We start from the raw sequence: 17111 nt of genomic DNA, 5'->3' as shown, positions 1-17111 counted from the left end.
TATTTGGAAAAAGAAATGAATAAAAATCATATTTATTCCACAATTAACTTATGATTGACTAACCAAACTACCCCTATAAAGATAAAAATATACTTCACATGCATTAATGTGTAAAGTGTATAAGAATAATTTAATTAGAAAGAGATTTTATTTAACCAATAATATATCGATTGAGGACAAATATGAATTTTCATTCAATCTTTTGATAATACAGTAAATTTTGAGCAATGCATGAATCTATTTATTAAACGTAAATAAACATCAAACAAACTAAATGTAATTTTTTAAATTATATAAGATCTATATGTAATTCCACCAAAATTCAAGGGACCTCGATGTAATTATCTTACCAAGTGCAAACTTCAAATTCGATGAAAAAATTAGCTGAGCACTCTCAGACCGCACCGCGGAATGCCCGTGCCACTATGTGAACACACTTTTTAACATGATCCAGACAAACATTTGCCAGTGGATTTCCAATCACATTTTCATTTTGGCGGAGAATCCAAGATCCGGACATGGCTTAAAATAAGAAAGTAGACATCCGTATGTGTGCTCCAGTTCAAATAAGCAAGCAGATCCAACCACATCTATGTCAAATAGAAACTAGCATACCAGTGTGAGTACATAGTAAAACTACAAATACTGCAGATGGTCTTTCGTGAAGAAAACATGATATAATATCTTGGCATCCTTGCTAGATCACAATGCTAAGCCCCTTCTGCCAGGGTTCCCTTCGATGTGCTGATATACAGTACTGCATTTAGAAAAACAAATGAAGTAATAAATTTGAATTCAGACATCACCGAAGCAGTAATATGTCAGATTCTAGGTTTGTCGTCTAACTATTTTTTACCATTATTTCCACGAATAAAGGCATCCCCATATTTGTTCTTCAACTGGCCATTGACGTACTCCTCTGTTTGTTCCATGGCAATATTCATATATCCATCCAGACATGCAAGAATACCTGTAAAAGAAAGTACATACTTTTAGGCTTACTTCAAGTGGGGATGCAGCAATAATCAGCATGAAATTGACTCAACATTTTGCAATTTACTTGAACCTTGCCAAGTTCCCTAAAGAGCAGTGGAAACTGACTGCCTGATTTTGCAATTTACTTTGAACATTGGCAACTTCCTTATTCATTGACTAGAATATCTGATCCACCTTAGTTATCTGAGCAATTCGTGGAAGAATGATCATATCACATTCAGAGTTTCATGGACTGAAATCGCACTTTAAATGTTAATCAAGAACCTCATGATTAATAACTAGGACCTGATAAGTCAAACACCTCAGTTTGAGGGCATGGGATTAACATCACAACATACAAGGACATGTTAGATTCCACTTGTTTATATATAAACAACATTCTTTCCATTTTCTACTATTTGAAAATGACCAGCCGATTTGTTTTACCATATTTTTCGCAGAAATATCACTTATGTTTATTTGTATCATTTCCATTATAAATCTCAATAACATTTTGACTCCAACTCTATAAAAGAAGTTTGCTAAGTAACCAGGCACACTTTGTCTTTCCAAACATAGTTAAAAAAGTATCATTCTTGGAAATGCAGGTTTTTTCAAGCATGAATATGTAAACCTAACACATCTCCATCGCACTAAATCACATTTTCATTTGTTAATGAAAACCAAGTAAAACTATATAAACTCTGAAATGCTGGGTTTTGGAAATAGCTGCTGAAAGTAAAACAGTTTGTTGGTATCTGACTAGAAAAGAAGTCAGAGTATTGTTAACACTATAACCAGGCTACCACCAAAGAATTTATTAGACATCATAGTGATATACCAATACACACAGAAGCAATGTTAAACTAGACATTATGTAAGGTGATGATTAAATCATCCTCTGTTACTAAATCAAAGTGCATGATATTCAATCACATCAAATTATCTACACAGCAGATGAGAACTCACACACACACACACACACGCACAGAGAGTGAGGAGAAGGAACAAGTATTGTGATATCTTCAGGAGAATAATGTAAAGGGCTTCTTCATATGCTCATCTTTTAAATTTAGGCAAAAGAAAGTAAAACTGCTGAAAAAACAGTTTTGCATGCTTCCAGTAGGGTACTTGGAGGGAACTTCATACAAGCTCTATATCATATCTGTATCACATATTCAGACAACATTTTCTACCCAAAATTACGCCTAACCATCTCCAAAGATGAGTTCAAAACCTGAACTAGGTCACATCCAGTTAACCCCAGCAGCGTCTGAAAGTAGTCCTCTACACTGGATTCACTTGGTTCTTTAGTTTCAAAATGACCTTTTATCGTTGTCTGCAAGATATGACTCTTATTCATATTAACCAGAGTCCATTTTCCTAGTCAAATGCAAGACAATGGTTATTTCGCTTAAGGCAAACCTTTTTATTAAGTAACATTATTCAAAGGCACCAAAGGGGCCAGATCCCAAGACCATATTAACGAAAATGTACATTAAAGTTTAAACCACTTACTCCCTGGAAAGTTCAGAACATAATCAGCTCCAGAACAATCCAAAGCATATTTTCCTTGTACCACCAGAAACAACTTCCTCACCATTACCAACTAACCTTAAGACTGATCCTACCACCATACACCAATAGTCCCATGCTCTCTTTCCATGAATCGTGGCAACTGTCCTCTATTCACCCACTTATTTGAACAAACAACTCTACAATGACCGTATCGATTGAAAACTTACATGCAGTTAAGGCATCACTGCTCTAACTTTGGGTGGTTTGGCAATTTCATTACTGTCGACTCTTTGCAAGAGATCCCCGTCAGATTTGAAGTCTTTGCTGACACAGGGTAATTGGGTTTTGTTAGATAAGTTTCACTCTTCTCATAAATGGCAATAGTATGCACATGAATCACTACGAGCCAAGCCACTTAACATCTCAAACACCAGAATAGATGTTAGCATATATACAACAGAATTTGTTGCTAAATCTTCACTAAATAAAACCATTTTTTGTAAAAATTAATCAAAACAAGAAAATGACAAAAGTTACAGGTATAGTAGGTATAAAACAAAAGTGAACTGCACTAGAGATCTGCCATCTCAACAGGAGTAGAGACTGACATGCCAACATTCACCAGGGTGTGCCAAAATTTCAATAAAGTAACAGAAGATATGAATAAGAAGCACTATATAACATAGAATAGGAAAAAGAGAGGCAAAAAGCGTGAATGCAAGTGACCTCTATAGTCAACCCCCGAATTCAATTTGACTACTACAGGTCGACCACGTATTGATTTGAGAAAATCAGCAGGTGTTTTCGTGGTTGACGGTTTCTCTGCTGCTCCACTCATTATTCGAGTTAATTATCCAACTGCTTCCGAATTTAAATTGAAAAAACAAGAAACAATTAGCACAAACTCGCCAAAACATTGAATGATCAAAGTATCTGATACAGTTTCAACAAAATAAATAAATAAATAAACTCGCTGTATACAGAGGATTCACCTGAGTCAAGTAGACAAGACAAACTTCCCGGAAGCGGGCGGCGAAGCGACGAGGGAGGGGGCGGCGGGGACGGGAATTTGGGAACAAGAAAATTGGGGCCGTTCGACAGTTTGGGAGAAAATGATTTAGGGTTTGTGAATTTCGACTTCTCAACTTCCAATTTTCAAAGAGCCAACATAACAACACTAACTATAAGAATGCAACTGTAAGTTAGGTCCTCATTGACTAAATTGCATTTTTGGTCCCACAAAGAAGGGCCGGTGTCCATTTTGGTCCAATCATTTATGAAAATTCATTTTTTGTTTCAAAACATTAAGAAAAGTTGTAAATTTGGTCCAATTAGCAACTTTCTATTAATTTCTAACGAAAAGTTGCAATAGCCGTTAGTTTGTCAACTAACTCAATTTTTTGATCTTATTGCAGGTGGGGTGATGAATTGGAGAGAAATCTAGTGCCAAAATGAGACCCAGCTCTCCTTTTTTTGTAATTTTTTTATTTTTGTGTTTCTTTATAATAATTTTTAATGTAAGAAAATAGGAATATCTCGACCTGTTTTTCTTATATAAAATGTTGTGATTTTGTGCCTGAAATAAAAGTGCAGAAAAAGAATATGTATGATTTTCAATATCATCCACAAAACATAGCAACATAATCAATATACAAAGCAACATGCCCATTTTTATATTTTTTCATAACAATTTCTAATGTAAGGAAACAAGAATATCTCAGCATACTTTTTTCTTATAATAAAAATATTGAATGAAAGTGCAGAAAATATAAACTGATACAAAAAAAGAGTATGTGTGATTTTCAATATTATCTACAAAACAGAGCAACATGCTCAATACACAAAGCAATAGGCCCATTTTTATATTTTTTTTCACAACAATTTGTAATGATAGGAAATAGGCAAATTTCAACCTGTTTGTCTTAGAATAAAATGTTGTGATATTGTACCTGAAATGAAAGTGCAGAAAACATAGATTGGTCCAAAATAAGAGTATCCATGATTTTCAATATTATCAACAAAATAGAGCAAAATGCTCAATTCACAAAGCAACATGCTTTACATTTTATTGTATTTTCCATGTTTTGTGTATTGAGCATTTTGCTCTGTTTTGTCAATAATATTGGAAAGTATAGATACTCTTTTTTTCCACTAATCTATCTTTTCTGCACTTTAATTTCAGATACAACATCACAATATTTTATTATAAGAAAAACATGTTGAAATATTCCTATTTTTCTATATTATAAATTATTATAAAAAAAATATAAAAATAAAGAAAGTACAAACAAGGGAGAGAGGGGACTCATTTTTCTTCAATTCATCAATCCATGTACAGCAAAGCCAAAAAAATGAGTCAAAATTTGGATTGTTATAGACAAGAAAGAGGAATAAGAAAACTTTAATCGTCTATCCCTTTTGTGCATTGATTGAACCAAAAACAAGTTGACAAATTAACGGCAATTTGCAACATTTCGTTAAAAGTTAATGAAAAATTGTTAATGGGATCAACTTTATAATTTTTCTTAATGTTTCAGGATCAATAAATTATGGGACCAAAAAGGACATCGACTCTTCTTTATGTGACTAAATATACAATTTAGCGCGTCCTTTTTCTTTTTGAGGTCAAGTTTTCATCAATTCATTTATAAAACGAAATACATTTATAAAACGAAATACATTTATAGATAATTTAAAATTTGTAATATTAAAATATATTTTTAATACTAGCATGTGCCAAGGCACGGGAGGAAAAAAAATACATTTATAAATAATTAAAAATTTGAAATATAAAAGTAAAGTAACAGCAAATAATCTAAAAATAAAATTAAAGTATTTATTAACTAATTATTTAAAATAATAAGTCAATTTTTTGAATAAAAAAATCCGCGCTTTAAAATAAATAACGAATATGTGCTTCAAAATAAAAACAAATAAGATAATAATTACTAAGAAAATATAAAATTGGTTTTATTTCATTATATGGAAAAATAATTAAAATTCAAAAAAGGCTACCATAAAGTAAATATGCGCTTTAAGAATAAATAAATTAAAATTATAGATAATTTAAACTTTAAAATAGAATGAGTATATAAATAGATTTTACAGCTTTGTAATCACGAAGTGATTCTGCCTAAAATGATTAGATTTTTTTACATAAAAACTGATAATTATAAAGAAAAATTATTATATTATCAATATATATCTATATATATTAATCTATATTTTTTCTTATATCTAATTATATCTATATACATAATATTCAAATATTTTAGTTAATTATGTATCAAATATTACGTAATCATATAAGTTATATTATTTTATACGAAAGATTATATATTATAGGGTAAATTACAATGATATCTCCTGAGTTTTGGCATAATTACGAATATTTGCTCGTCTGAAAAATAGCAACTACCCCCTAATGTTTGATGAAATTATGTAATCTTTGATGGAGGTATGAAATTGTTAACTATGCTCTTACTGTATTTTATTAAAAAAATATAAAAAAAAAATCAGACAGAGTGGATGAAAAAATTTAAAAAAATATTAAAATAATTATGCATTTAGTCTATAGAAAAAATAGAAAATTTTAAATATAAATAAAATTATAAATTTTAATCTACAAGGGGATTTTGATCCGTTCATCACAAAAAAATGAAAATATAATCGAGACTAACGGAGTGGACAATTGTTAGATGACCGTTAAAATTAGGAGGTATTGTGTAATTTTCAAAACAATGAGAATGTATTCGTAATTATGCCAAATCTCAGGAGAAGTCGTTGTAATTTACCCTATATTATATTATGGCGACATATAAAATTTTATGGCTATATTATAATTTCGTATGATTAGATATAATGAAAAATAATTGAATTATATTATTGATATTTCGAATCAAAGAAATTTTTATTCGTCAGATATATAGATAAGTGCTAATATGTATATAGATATATAAACTTGTTAAATTCTATCGACAGAATAGAGCTTATTGAGGCGATCTACATCTGCGCATACGTGGCCCTGTATGAATAGCTTCAATAATTTTATTATATATATTATATATGTATATAGTTTTACCACAATTTTGATTTCATACTGCACATTATAAATTGATATTATATTTTACACACTATAAATTATGATACCCATGAGTTAAGATTTAGCTATACAAATACTCACTACTTTAAAAGATTATAAGTAAGCTCCTTAATGTTGTAATTGTAATTTATATTGACAAGAGGCAAAAGCTTATGCAAACACCTCTCAGGAAAATTACATGGACATCCTCTCATGTGTGTACTTACAAGAGTTTATTTATTTAATTTTGTCTAAGTTAATGGAGATACATTGTTTTGTTTGTTATTAAAGATGAAATCATTATGCTGGTTTGTTTCAGGTCTATATGGGTGAAATGACAATTCTACCCTCAAGCAAGCCAATTGATTGATTGATTGATTTGAAATGGGTTTTGCAGCAAGAGCTGGAAAAGTGAGTTCTTTCTTTCTCCAGAAAGGTAAAGATGATGTTATGTCAACAGTGCGACCCATATTGCTATCCAACATGAATACACAGACAAACATTTTCCAGCAGAAACAACTGCTGTTGTAGGGTCCAAGTAATTTCTATATTTCAAACGGAATTCCCGCATATGGAATGGACCATCATATTCATATCTAGTGCACCCAATTGAATCACAGTTCAAATTGAAACAAACAAATTCAATCGCATTTGAGAGTGAATATTCCTCCAAGATAGCATATGATATGAGTCAGTTTATAAATACATGAATAACCAACCTTATAGAAGAAGAATACCAGCCGCATATACATCAAATACACCTCATCCAAATGGAAAAGAATCCAAACTTTGAAAATATATAGGTCAATATAAATGCACAGTTTCCCCAGTATCCATTTCGATGTGATACAAACATGGGTGGCATGACATTGTTTGATGGCTACAGATCATCGTGCTGATAGAATTTTATCTGTCAAAACCTTACTTTGGTTAACATGGATGCCACCAGTACTGTGCCAACCAAAATTTTCATCCAACCAAAAGCCAGATAATTTGTAACCTCGATGAAATCTGATTGAGCACTCCTCAATCAGAACTCCATAGTAATTTCCGGGCTGGAGCTGGAGGAGCTAACCCTGGTATATCTCGAATATCTTTGTTATTTGGGTTCACTATCTGAAAATTTTAATTAGATCAGTATCTCAGAAAAAACTCAGTCAGTAATGAACTAGTAATCTGAGCAAGGAAAAGAAATCAATTCCCTTTGCCAAACATTTCCTGACAATTAAGACAAGTAAAAGAATTCAAGAAAATAGAACCGATCATTATGAACTATGTGATAATGCAATGTCAATCAGTCCCAAAGTCTAATATCATCACATAGAAGAAAATAACAATGATCTGCTAGGCTCACTGATCCAGTTGTTTGTCAGATTTCACTAGCCGTAGTACATACAATTGGGAACACCCTACTTTTACATTAAAGCTGAAATAGCACTGCGAGGAGCAGCAGCTTCTCATGCGTTGCAGGCTAGGTAGTCTAAGACTGAAAATGGCATATCTCGAGAAGCAAGGAGAATATTTTGTAGTTTGTACCCAAAGTCATAGTAGCTGTTTGCAAACATAAGTTGAATATGATAAAATGTCGTAAAACGTAATTCCTACAAAGCAATCAACCTGAAGGCCTTGAACTACATTCAAATGGTGTTTTTAGTGTTAGAGGTGGTGGGATATTGGCCTAAAACATAGGCAACCAGTTCTACGTTTCAGTGCTGAGAGCTAAAACAAATCAGTTGATAAGTATTGCTCTAGCGTATACCATGGCAACTATTCAGTGATGTAATGATTGTCCAGATTTCACACCCACAAAAACAAAGAGACCACATCTCTCTCCTTAATCTTCAATTTGATTTCATATTACCCAAGCTCCTCCTTCTGCATTTCTATCTCCACATTTTTTTCCATAATTATTCAGCCTCATTACTGCTGCCTTTACACAGGATTTCAGATTTTCCAAGTTTTCTCAAATACATGGAGGTTAGCTTCGGACATGTGCCTCGTTATTGCTAGACGATGGCTCAAAACTTAAACAGAAGTCACAGTCTTCTTATACTAATAAATTTCATACTCAATGAAACCATATATGACATGAAGAAACTGCAAAAAAGGCTCAACTTAATATACACCAGATAAAAGTATGGAAGCCTTAAAGTTTACATTTTGTTTGCAAGAGAACATAATCAGGACCACCTGAATTTGTTTGTTAGTAGAATGAGTTAAAGTTGGATGACCGTATACTGTTGACTACGCCTACAGGTGATTCCAAAGAGTATGTTTCTGCTATAGCATATGTTGCCTATTGTAAGAACAGCAATTAAATCAGAAACTAAATAACAAATTGAAAAGCACTGGAACATCTGACCTTTACTATAATGATAGCTATGACACCCATCACTATAAGGAAAAGAAGGGCCATGATGCACCGATCAGTTGCAACCTAATTAAGAAACCACAGTAAGCGAACATGTATAATGACAAGAACTACATATACAAGAGGAGAAGGATGTTTGTTATAGATATTGACCTGCCTACCGATTTCCTTGACAAGCTGTGAGGCCCTCTTGAGCGAAAAATGGATGGAATCCAGCTCGTTAACGATTCTACTCATTTGTTCAGTCTGAAAATACATGAATATGGGAAAATTATTGTCATCTCAGATCTAAGAAATTTCTGGGCAGCTTTAGCCTCTTCTGGTCCAAAACACACACCTGAGCTTTGAGAGCTGCGGCAGTCTCTGTTCCAACATCAATGGTGTCAAGGACAACCTATCACACAGAGAGCATTCATGGATTATTTTTTAGACTCCCAAGAAACAACACCTAACATAAGTTAAACAATAAGAAAATGGAATAGAGAATTTGCCTTCAGGTAATATTATTATCGCAGAAAATTTACGATCGCACAAAGAGACGTGACAGATTGTCCTAGGTAACTTTAATCTTTGTATGCATCAAAATATACAGACCTTTTTTGCTCTGTCAATTGCTTGATCAGTCTCGTCCATCATCCGATTTCCATGATCCATTAGCTGCTGATTTGACATATCTGCAATATCACATATGCCCCAAATGTTTGAGTGAAACAGAATCAACAAAGCACGTTGAATATTGTAGCACAACTGTCAAGTTTCTCCAGATTTTAAATATAAGGATTCAAATCAAGTTCATAACAGGGTCCATGCTACCATTCAATAGCATAAACCAGAAGAGAATGGGATTCTGCTTACAGTTCTAAATGACAGCTTTAGTTGGAGATAAGGTTAGCTCCTTGGATCTCATGCAAGTTGTAGTGAAAATAGAGGGGAATGGAAGTAGAACTTCAACAAGAAACAATCCAGAAGGAATTGAAGAAGTCGGAAAGATAGTGACAGATATTTTGTTTCACCACCTAGCTGAGAAGTTGGAAATCCGATTTAATGTAAACATGGATCGAATGTTAAGAGTAAGATTCTTTCACTCTTTTTGGTGCAGCCTTCCAAAATCAACTAACCATAATTATTTCTCTTCCTTACCTTTGACCACTTCAAAATTACAGCAGAAGACTTTTAGTCAGCATAAAAGCTTCATACATGTCAGAGACTACCTCTTTTACCTTGACAGAGTTAGGTCAGCAGCATGGGATGCTTTTATTGAAGTAAATCACGATAGACAGGCTTTAAGTGAGTAAGTCATTCTAGCTCTAGTTTGACTTCCAACTGTTCTCAGATGCACTGATTATGATCTATTCAACTTTTCTGCTCCTTCTTGGAGCCATCCTCATTTAGCTAGCACGAATTAGTACAAGGACAGGAGCAAATGCAAATCATCACAATTCCCTTTTCATAAACCAATTCTAGGCATATTAGAGACCTCTTAAAACTACCATATATTGCCAATCAACATTAAACATGAAAGTATTACAAATCTTCTTTCTTTAGATGAAAGTTGCTTACTCGAAGCAAGCAGCACATTCTCTTCTGCAAATCCTTCACCTGGACCCTCAAAGACATCCACTCGTTTGTTTTGACTTGCATACCTACAGCATAACCAAGGAAGTTCGTAATTTCCAAGCCATGAAGAATCATGACTTAATAAGTCAGGTATTGACTTCAAGATAGCTAGCTGACGTTGCTTATCTTGCATCCTTATTTCGAATAATCAAATATGCGTTAGGCAAGATGATAACATTGCATTTGAAAGTTCTGTATGTAGTTGATAGCTGAATATAGAAGAAACATTTGACATATCATGACCAGGTTTATTATGTATGCATTGGCATATCATGTGGATATGATATTATCAATTCACGTGCCAAGCCTTGATCCTTTCAGCTGGGTTGTGCAGATGCCAGATGTCTAGGAAATGAACTAGTCTAAGTATTGATATATTTTTCAATTCATCTGGTATCTTGATTCATTGACTTTGCTTCATCTCAACAAATTGGAGGTGGAGTGTGGTTGTGAAAATTCTAAAACTAGATCGAGCCCTATGTCATATATAGATTAACAAACAACACCATTTCATGAACACTTAACTAGAAGAAAAGAAGAGAGATCGATTTCGTTCTTATTGATAATATTGCCACCAAGCATATGGTATGTCTTGAAGTTGATTGCACAACTCCTTTCACCTTGCTCCTTCAATCACCCATCTCTAGGGTTATTCGACAAAGGCCTAAACCTTTCTTATTTACAATAAATTGACTTCTTCCCCCAGCTTTTTCATTAATACTTTCTATAATGTCTAGCATGCCAACAGGGCCCATTGAATTTAAACTCCCTCAATCATAATCCCCAATCCTATTCTCAATATTGACTCCCTCATCTAACTTGCCTATATACCCAATTCTGATTGCTCACAATAGTGATTTTAGAATATTTTCCAATAATATTTCTCCAAGACCAGTAAGTTTCACCAATGACACATTACATAAAAGCAGCTTTCTATTTTATCCTAACCAAGCTTAATCCTAGGCATAATTGATCCTAACTTTCAGTAAACCCATTAGTACAATACATTTTATGATTTCTAACCTCCACCATTCTCCAGAGGCTCAAATTACACTCTGCATAATCTTACTCTTAATTATTATGAGTACTTGTTTTGAGAATAATCTCTAAAAATTAACTCTAGACTTGTTCCCCTCCTAGTCTCATCCAAAAAAAATAACATTAAGAAAAAGCATGTATCGTGATAATTTCATACATAATGTTGTTTGTCAAACATCAATAACTAAAATATATACAAACTTAAGACGAAGCTTTCGAGGTAATATTGGAGTAACAGGCAACTCCAGAGACTCCCCACCCTTTATGTTCTAAGCCACCAGTAGCAAGAATAGGATGCTCCAAAAACAACCTAAAAGAAAGTTCCACCATGCACCTTACCACACCCACACGTCCTCATAAACCCACCAGCAAGACTCTCTACATTGCTCTAGCCGAGTTATGCACGACCACTTGCTAACCATCTTATGTTTGCTTTGTGATTTACAAGTTCCTACCACCTGGAGTTTTCTGTATGAACTTTTTCTGCAAGAGTATGAACCAGATCTGCCTTTCATCATTCTTAGGCTTCTTCCAGTCACCAAATCACAAGGCCTTTCCAGCACATTAACAGTCAAGACCAAAAAAAATGTGCCTACTTTTCTAGAAATAATTATAGTGAAATTTGTCATTTACTGATTCACAAGTTAAATTTCACCCAGACATGAAAGCTCACTAAAACTAAAAGAAAATTAAGAAAGGATGAGCGAAATCTACCATTTACGTTGTAAATAGCAATTATATGTTAAAATTTTTTATAAACTAAAAAGGATTTTGAGACGTTTCTAAAATCTGCAATTCATTCAGACTTTTATGATTCATGTATGACTTTGTGTTTCCTGGAGCATCTTGTAGCCTTTCAGGTGTTAAAACTGAAGTGATATAAGCTCAGACCCGAAGTTCGTTTTATGAAGCTTGACTAAAACCCTAGTTATTGTCTTTGCTCAACCTTTCACAAAGGATAAGAATCTTTATGGTGTTGCATAATCTGAATATACTTTAAATCTTCATAAGGAGCTTACTTTACAAGTCCAAAGCCTAAAAATTTGAATCTCAAATTTAATTATCTTGATAATAGTAAAAACCATTCATCCAGTCGTAGTGAAAAGACTGAGGAACAAAGGATTAACAGCTTCTGAAACAAATTGCTAATCCAAAATATGACACTAAATATCATAGAATAATAACCTTACGCTAATTTAAATTTTTATGTAAAGAGAAGCTAGTGATGCAAAAGGTGGTTTAGGAAAGCAGTCGTGCAGATGATTATTTGAAGCTTTAGCCAACTAAATCTATAATACCTTACCCATTTTGCAGCTGAATTTCCCCTTCTCCCTTGTGTAACAGTTTTGAGTTTGATGTTTAATGAAATATAATAATATCATAACAAAGTTGATGTGCTTTCTTGTCATATGGTCTACTAAGTTTTCAACCAATCTTTGATCAAAGTTCTCATTAATCGTCCCCATAGTCATTTATCATAAAAACAATCGTTTTGAACAGAATAATTTCAGGTATCAGGCTCAGTTTGGCAATCACTTATTAAATTCTTATGAGCTAACAGCATTGATCAGTCAGTTGCTAAATAAATCTCAAATGAATTCATTTAAGTTAGCATTCTTAAAGTACATCCAAATTAACTTTTGCTAGTACCTCTTAATAGTAGCTCAGGCAGTCACAGTGGAATAATAATTATTAGTGTTTCAGAATTGGTTTAATGCAATTCGTTCTTGACCTGGCCTCAGCAGAAGCATGTTTAATCTAAAATAATTTACTCCTAACATGCTCTATGTGGAGTCCATTGTCGCAAACTATATTCTGGTGGTTATTCCAGCCAAACTTATACCAACGAAAATAAGTGTAAAGATTCTCCAATATGCAGCATCATGCAAATGCATAAAAATGAGAGGCCCCCAATGACCGCAGGTTGGTATTTTGGTTAATCGAGCTTAACTTGTAACTGCTATGGCTGCTCTCTCATATTTAATCAACACCAGCTGACATCAATCACCTAACTCTTTTATCATGAAAAGAAATAATGCCGGTAAAATTAGCACATATAACCTAAAAAGAAATTGCCTTTCAAGTAATCGGAATTGGAAAGACAACACACATGCACATGAATTAACTACTGCTAAAATTGGAAATATAGGTCTTGAAAGGTACAAGAATTAGGATAAGTTCACTTACTGCAGGTGCACTTACATGCAGTTTGTTTGAAGGTTTCAGACAGATAATTTCACTTAGTACAAACACAAATAAATAGGGCATAGAAACATTAAATAGTCAAGGGCAAATGAACAAATACACTGATGCAGTAAATTATAACAACCAATCAAATATAGCATACAAGATGCTCCATCATCCAATTAGAGACAAAGGGACTTACTGCTTTTTGAGAGCAACATAGGAGTTCAACTCTTTGATCTGCGCAAGAAGGCAGCGAAATGTAAGAAAACCTAACAGAAAGAAAGTAGGTCGTTTGTAGCACCTAAGATGAGCAGTGAATTGCATCAAGTAGAGCTGACCATTGATTGCTTCTTCTCATTGAGCATCTTGCTTGTATCAGGGTCATTTTTGTAGTCTGTCTCCTTTAACTCTCGGTCAAACTCTTTAATAAGCCTGCAGAGAAAGAAGTGCTTTTCATACCTCACACATTTGAAATTTATGGTTCCATATATGAGTGTGTGCATGTGCAAACATGTGTCTGCATGCATGGGGATTGTTTTGACAGAGAAAGAGAGAAACAAAACATTGTCTGTTGAATCAAATGAGGTTGCTACAAGAAATTAATAGTCAGTCTTCTCTACAAGCTGAAAAATAACCTAATGGATCCCTCCGCAGTTTTGTATCTTTTATCTTTAGGAACAATAGTTTTCAGTTTGCTAACCTGAATCAAGATGTGCAATGCATCGTCCTTTGAGAGTTCAATGCTTCTTTAAACTAGATATGCAAATCTAGATGCAAAGTTGTTACACGTTAATACAGAAAACAACTTTTCTTGTTACCTCTCCTGCAATTTTCTTGGATTTAATAAATACTGGGAGTTCGAGCAAAAAAGAAGAAGTTATACAGAATTCCAAACATAAGAGAGTCCGAAACCTAATATCAAAGCTATGATTGAGATAGTTCTTTGTGGCGGTTTAGGAAACTGGCTTTGAAGATGAGAGTGTTCTAAAAGTTAATTGGGAAGTTTTGGAACATAATATTCTTGAATTAGTGGGATCACATCAAAACTTTTTATGATTGGAATATGCAACTATTATATATACATATAATATATATATATATAATTGGTTTAATAACAGTACTTCAGTAGCAACTATTAGAATTTTTTTTAAAAGTTTCTTGAAAGGAGGTCAGCAAAGGGGAATATGTTTTCTCTGTTCTGTTTATGGAAAAGAAAAAAGCCAAATAAAAAATGGCTCTGAACATAATTCAAGCTTTCCATGACGAATGTATCTCATTTCAGTGTTATTACCAGGTCAACTTACACCACTGTCATTTGATACCTCAAAGGCTCAAAAGCATGACATCCCATCTGTAAAGAGTCATTATATACAAAACGAATTCAATGATGTCGCATTTAACAAATGGCTCAAAAAAACTCTTACTCAAACCATGAGATTCCAAGATCATTCCAGTTGAACCATTTTGCATTCTCACCAAGCTCTAATTTGTCTTAAGTTCAGCATAAAAGGAAGAAATTCTTTCAACAATCCAAATATTTAGTTCTAGAGATTTTTAACATCCATGATAAGGGTTAGGTCTTTTTCCGATATTTCTCTACTTTCATGTACAAATTTTCCACCATTCTAGCAAATATAGTGGGCATTACATACATTAAAATGGTAGGAGTTGTGAGTTGGTGGTGATTCTTTAAGGTTTTCACTAAGTCCTAATGAAAGTAATTACCACTCCCTTCAGAATGCCACATCTGACATTGGTTCGGTCAAGTCAAAGTTGATTGTCCCTATTTTATTGATTATAGATGTAAACCTTGTCGAATATTTATGATACTGCAGGAGACAATATTCTAGACTTTGCTTCTGGTATCCCTTGGAAAAAATGTCGAATGTATCTAATTGGGCAAAATGATGATATATAAAGAAGAATAATTTAATTCTAAAGAGCATTCAGTTTTAACATTTATCAACCTTTCTAATCTGATGTACAAAAATCACCAAGTGTTACCATGCAAGCAGTTCAAGATCTAATTCAAACACACACTGATATCTTCACAAAACAGGCCTGAACAGCGTCTCAGTCCGAAAAGACAACAAACAAAAATCCAATGACCAAATCAAATACCTCTTACATTCACGCATCTTGTCAGTCAGCTCCTCCAGCTGCCTGCTCTGCCTATTGGGTTCCTTGATTTTCTCCAACTTTTGGAATCCATTCCTTCATTATCAATCGAGGACATAATCAATACATCAAACGCTAAAACACACAAATCTCCAATTCATTACCTTTGGCTGAAAAATCTTTCGCGCATTGGTATGCAACACACACACACAGGTGTATCTATATATATATATATATATATATATATATGTCGATACACACAACACAACGTCACGCATACATTCACATTGTCGCCTCGTCGAAAACTAAAACGACAAAGAACCAAAAACCCAGAAAAACAAAAAGACTCACGAAAGCGCTCGAAAGATATCCGAAATCTGGCCCTCGATCTCCGCCAGCTCCTCGCTCGCCATTCCTCCAGAGAGTCAAAAATCCAAATACGATTCAAAGATCTTCAAAAAACTCTCTTCTCACAAATTATCACCGGAATAGATTAAACCGAAATCTTTTTCATTCCGATTGGAAAAACGTCAAGAGGAATCAATCAACCGCAGCAACAGCGGCAGAATTGCGGACGGAAGCAATGTGGGTCTGGTGGTGGATGGATCTGGTTGAGTTCTTGACCGAGAGACGCCTCTGGGGTGGGCTGTGCTATGAGCTGGCGCTCTCGTGATTTACAAACATTTCAATCATTGTTTAAATTTCTTCCTCACATCAAAAATAAAAAAAATGCTAACAAATCACATACTAATTTTGTACCATCTCTTGGTCTCAAGTTTTTGACGTGTGTTTGGGCATTGGGGCTAAGGAAGGGACATCATGTAAAGCGACATGCATACCAATTATTTGTCGGAAAAATTACGTTGACGGTCCTTTAAATTATGTTAAATTATACAAATATTTTTCATATTTTATAAAATTATAGTTACGCTCTTTTAGATGTGTTAGTGTAATATTTTTTAAAAAGTATTTGTGTAAATCTTGTATTTGAATAAGAAAAGTTGTAATTACAATTATAACATTGGGGAGTATAACTGTAATTTTGTCAAAAATAGGGGAATTTTGTGTATTTTGATCTAATATTAGGAAATGTCAATATAATTTATTCTTGTTTGTTCGGGGCTGACCTTCAATATTCCAATATTAAAAACTCTAATTTAAATTGATATAGAGTTTTGTAAGAAAGTTTAAAATTAAATTTCTTAC

The 17111-nt window shown here is 33.5% G+C and overlaps 2 protein-coding genes across 3 annotated transcripts; both read right to left on the bottom strand.

Moving 5' to 3' along the window:
- Positions 1-461: 461 nt before the first annotated feature.
- On the bottom strand, positions 462-3666 carry LSM6B (Small nuclear ribonucleoprotein family protein). 2 transcript variants are annotated; one of them, XM_011071991.3, is made up of 4 exons: positions 3486-3666; positions 3220-3354; positions 857-970; positions 462-757 (listed from the first exon to the last, which is right to left on the bottom strand). In XM_011071991.3, the coding sequence occupies exons 2-4, from the start codon at positions 3329-3331 to the stop codon at positions 711-713; spliced, it is 273 nt and encodes a 90-aa protein (XP_011070293.1). In that variant the 5' UTR covers positions 3332-3354; positions 3486-3666; the 3' UTR covers positions 462-710. The 2 variants fall into 2 exon arrangements, with proteins under 2 accessions (XP_011070293.1, XP_011070291.1); XM_011071989.3 differs by having other exon boundaries at positions 3220-3351; positions 3486-3665.
- Positions 3667-7200: 3534 nt separating this feature from the next.
- NPSN11 (Putative plant snare 11) lies at positions 7201-16657 on the bottom strand. Its single transcript, XM_011071988.3, has 11 exons — positions 16257-16657; positions 15909-16001; positions 14126-14219; positions 13987-14024; positions 10506-10588; positions 9540-9619; positions 9283-9339; positions 9099-9191; positions 8937-9011; positions 7575-7690; positions 7201-7484 (listed from the first exon to the last, which is right to left on the bottom strand). The coding sequence occupies exons 1-10, from the start codon at positions 16316-16318 to the stop codon at positions 7601-7603; spliced, it is 765 nt and encodes a 254-aa protein (XP_011070290.1). The 5' UTR covers positions 16319-16657; the 3' UTR covers positions 7201-7484; positions 7575-7600.
- Positions 16658-17111: the final 454 nt, after the last annotated feature.

Source organism: Sesamum indicum, linkage group LG2 (assembly GCF_026168435.1).
Source record: "Sesamum indicum cultivar Baizhima isolate 11 linkage group LG2, ASM2616843v1, whole genome shotgun sequence".
Taxonomy (NCBI): Eukaryota; Viridiplantae; Streptophyta; class Magnoliopsida; order Lamiales; family Pedaliaceae; genus Sesamum; species Sesamum indicum.
The sequence above is the reverse complement of the archived record's forward strand: the minus strand, read 5'-3'. Positions and strand labels throughout refer to the sequence as shown.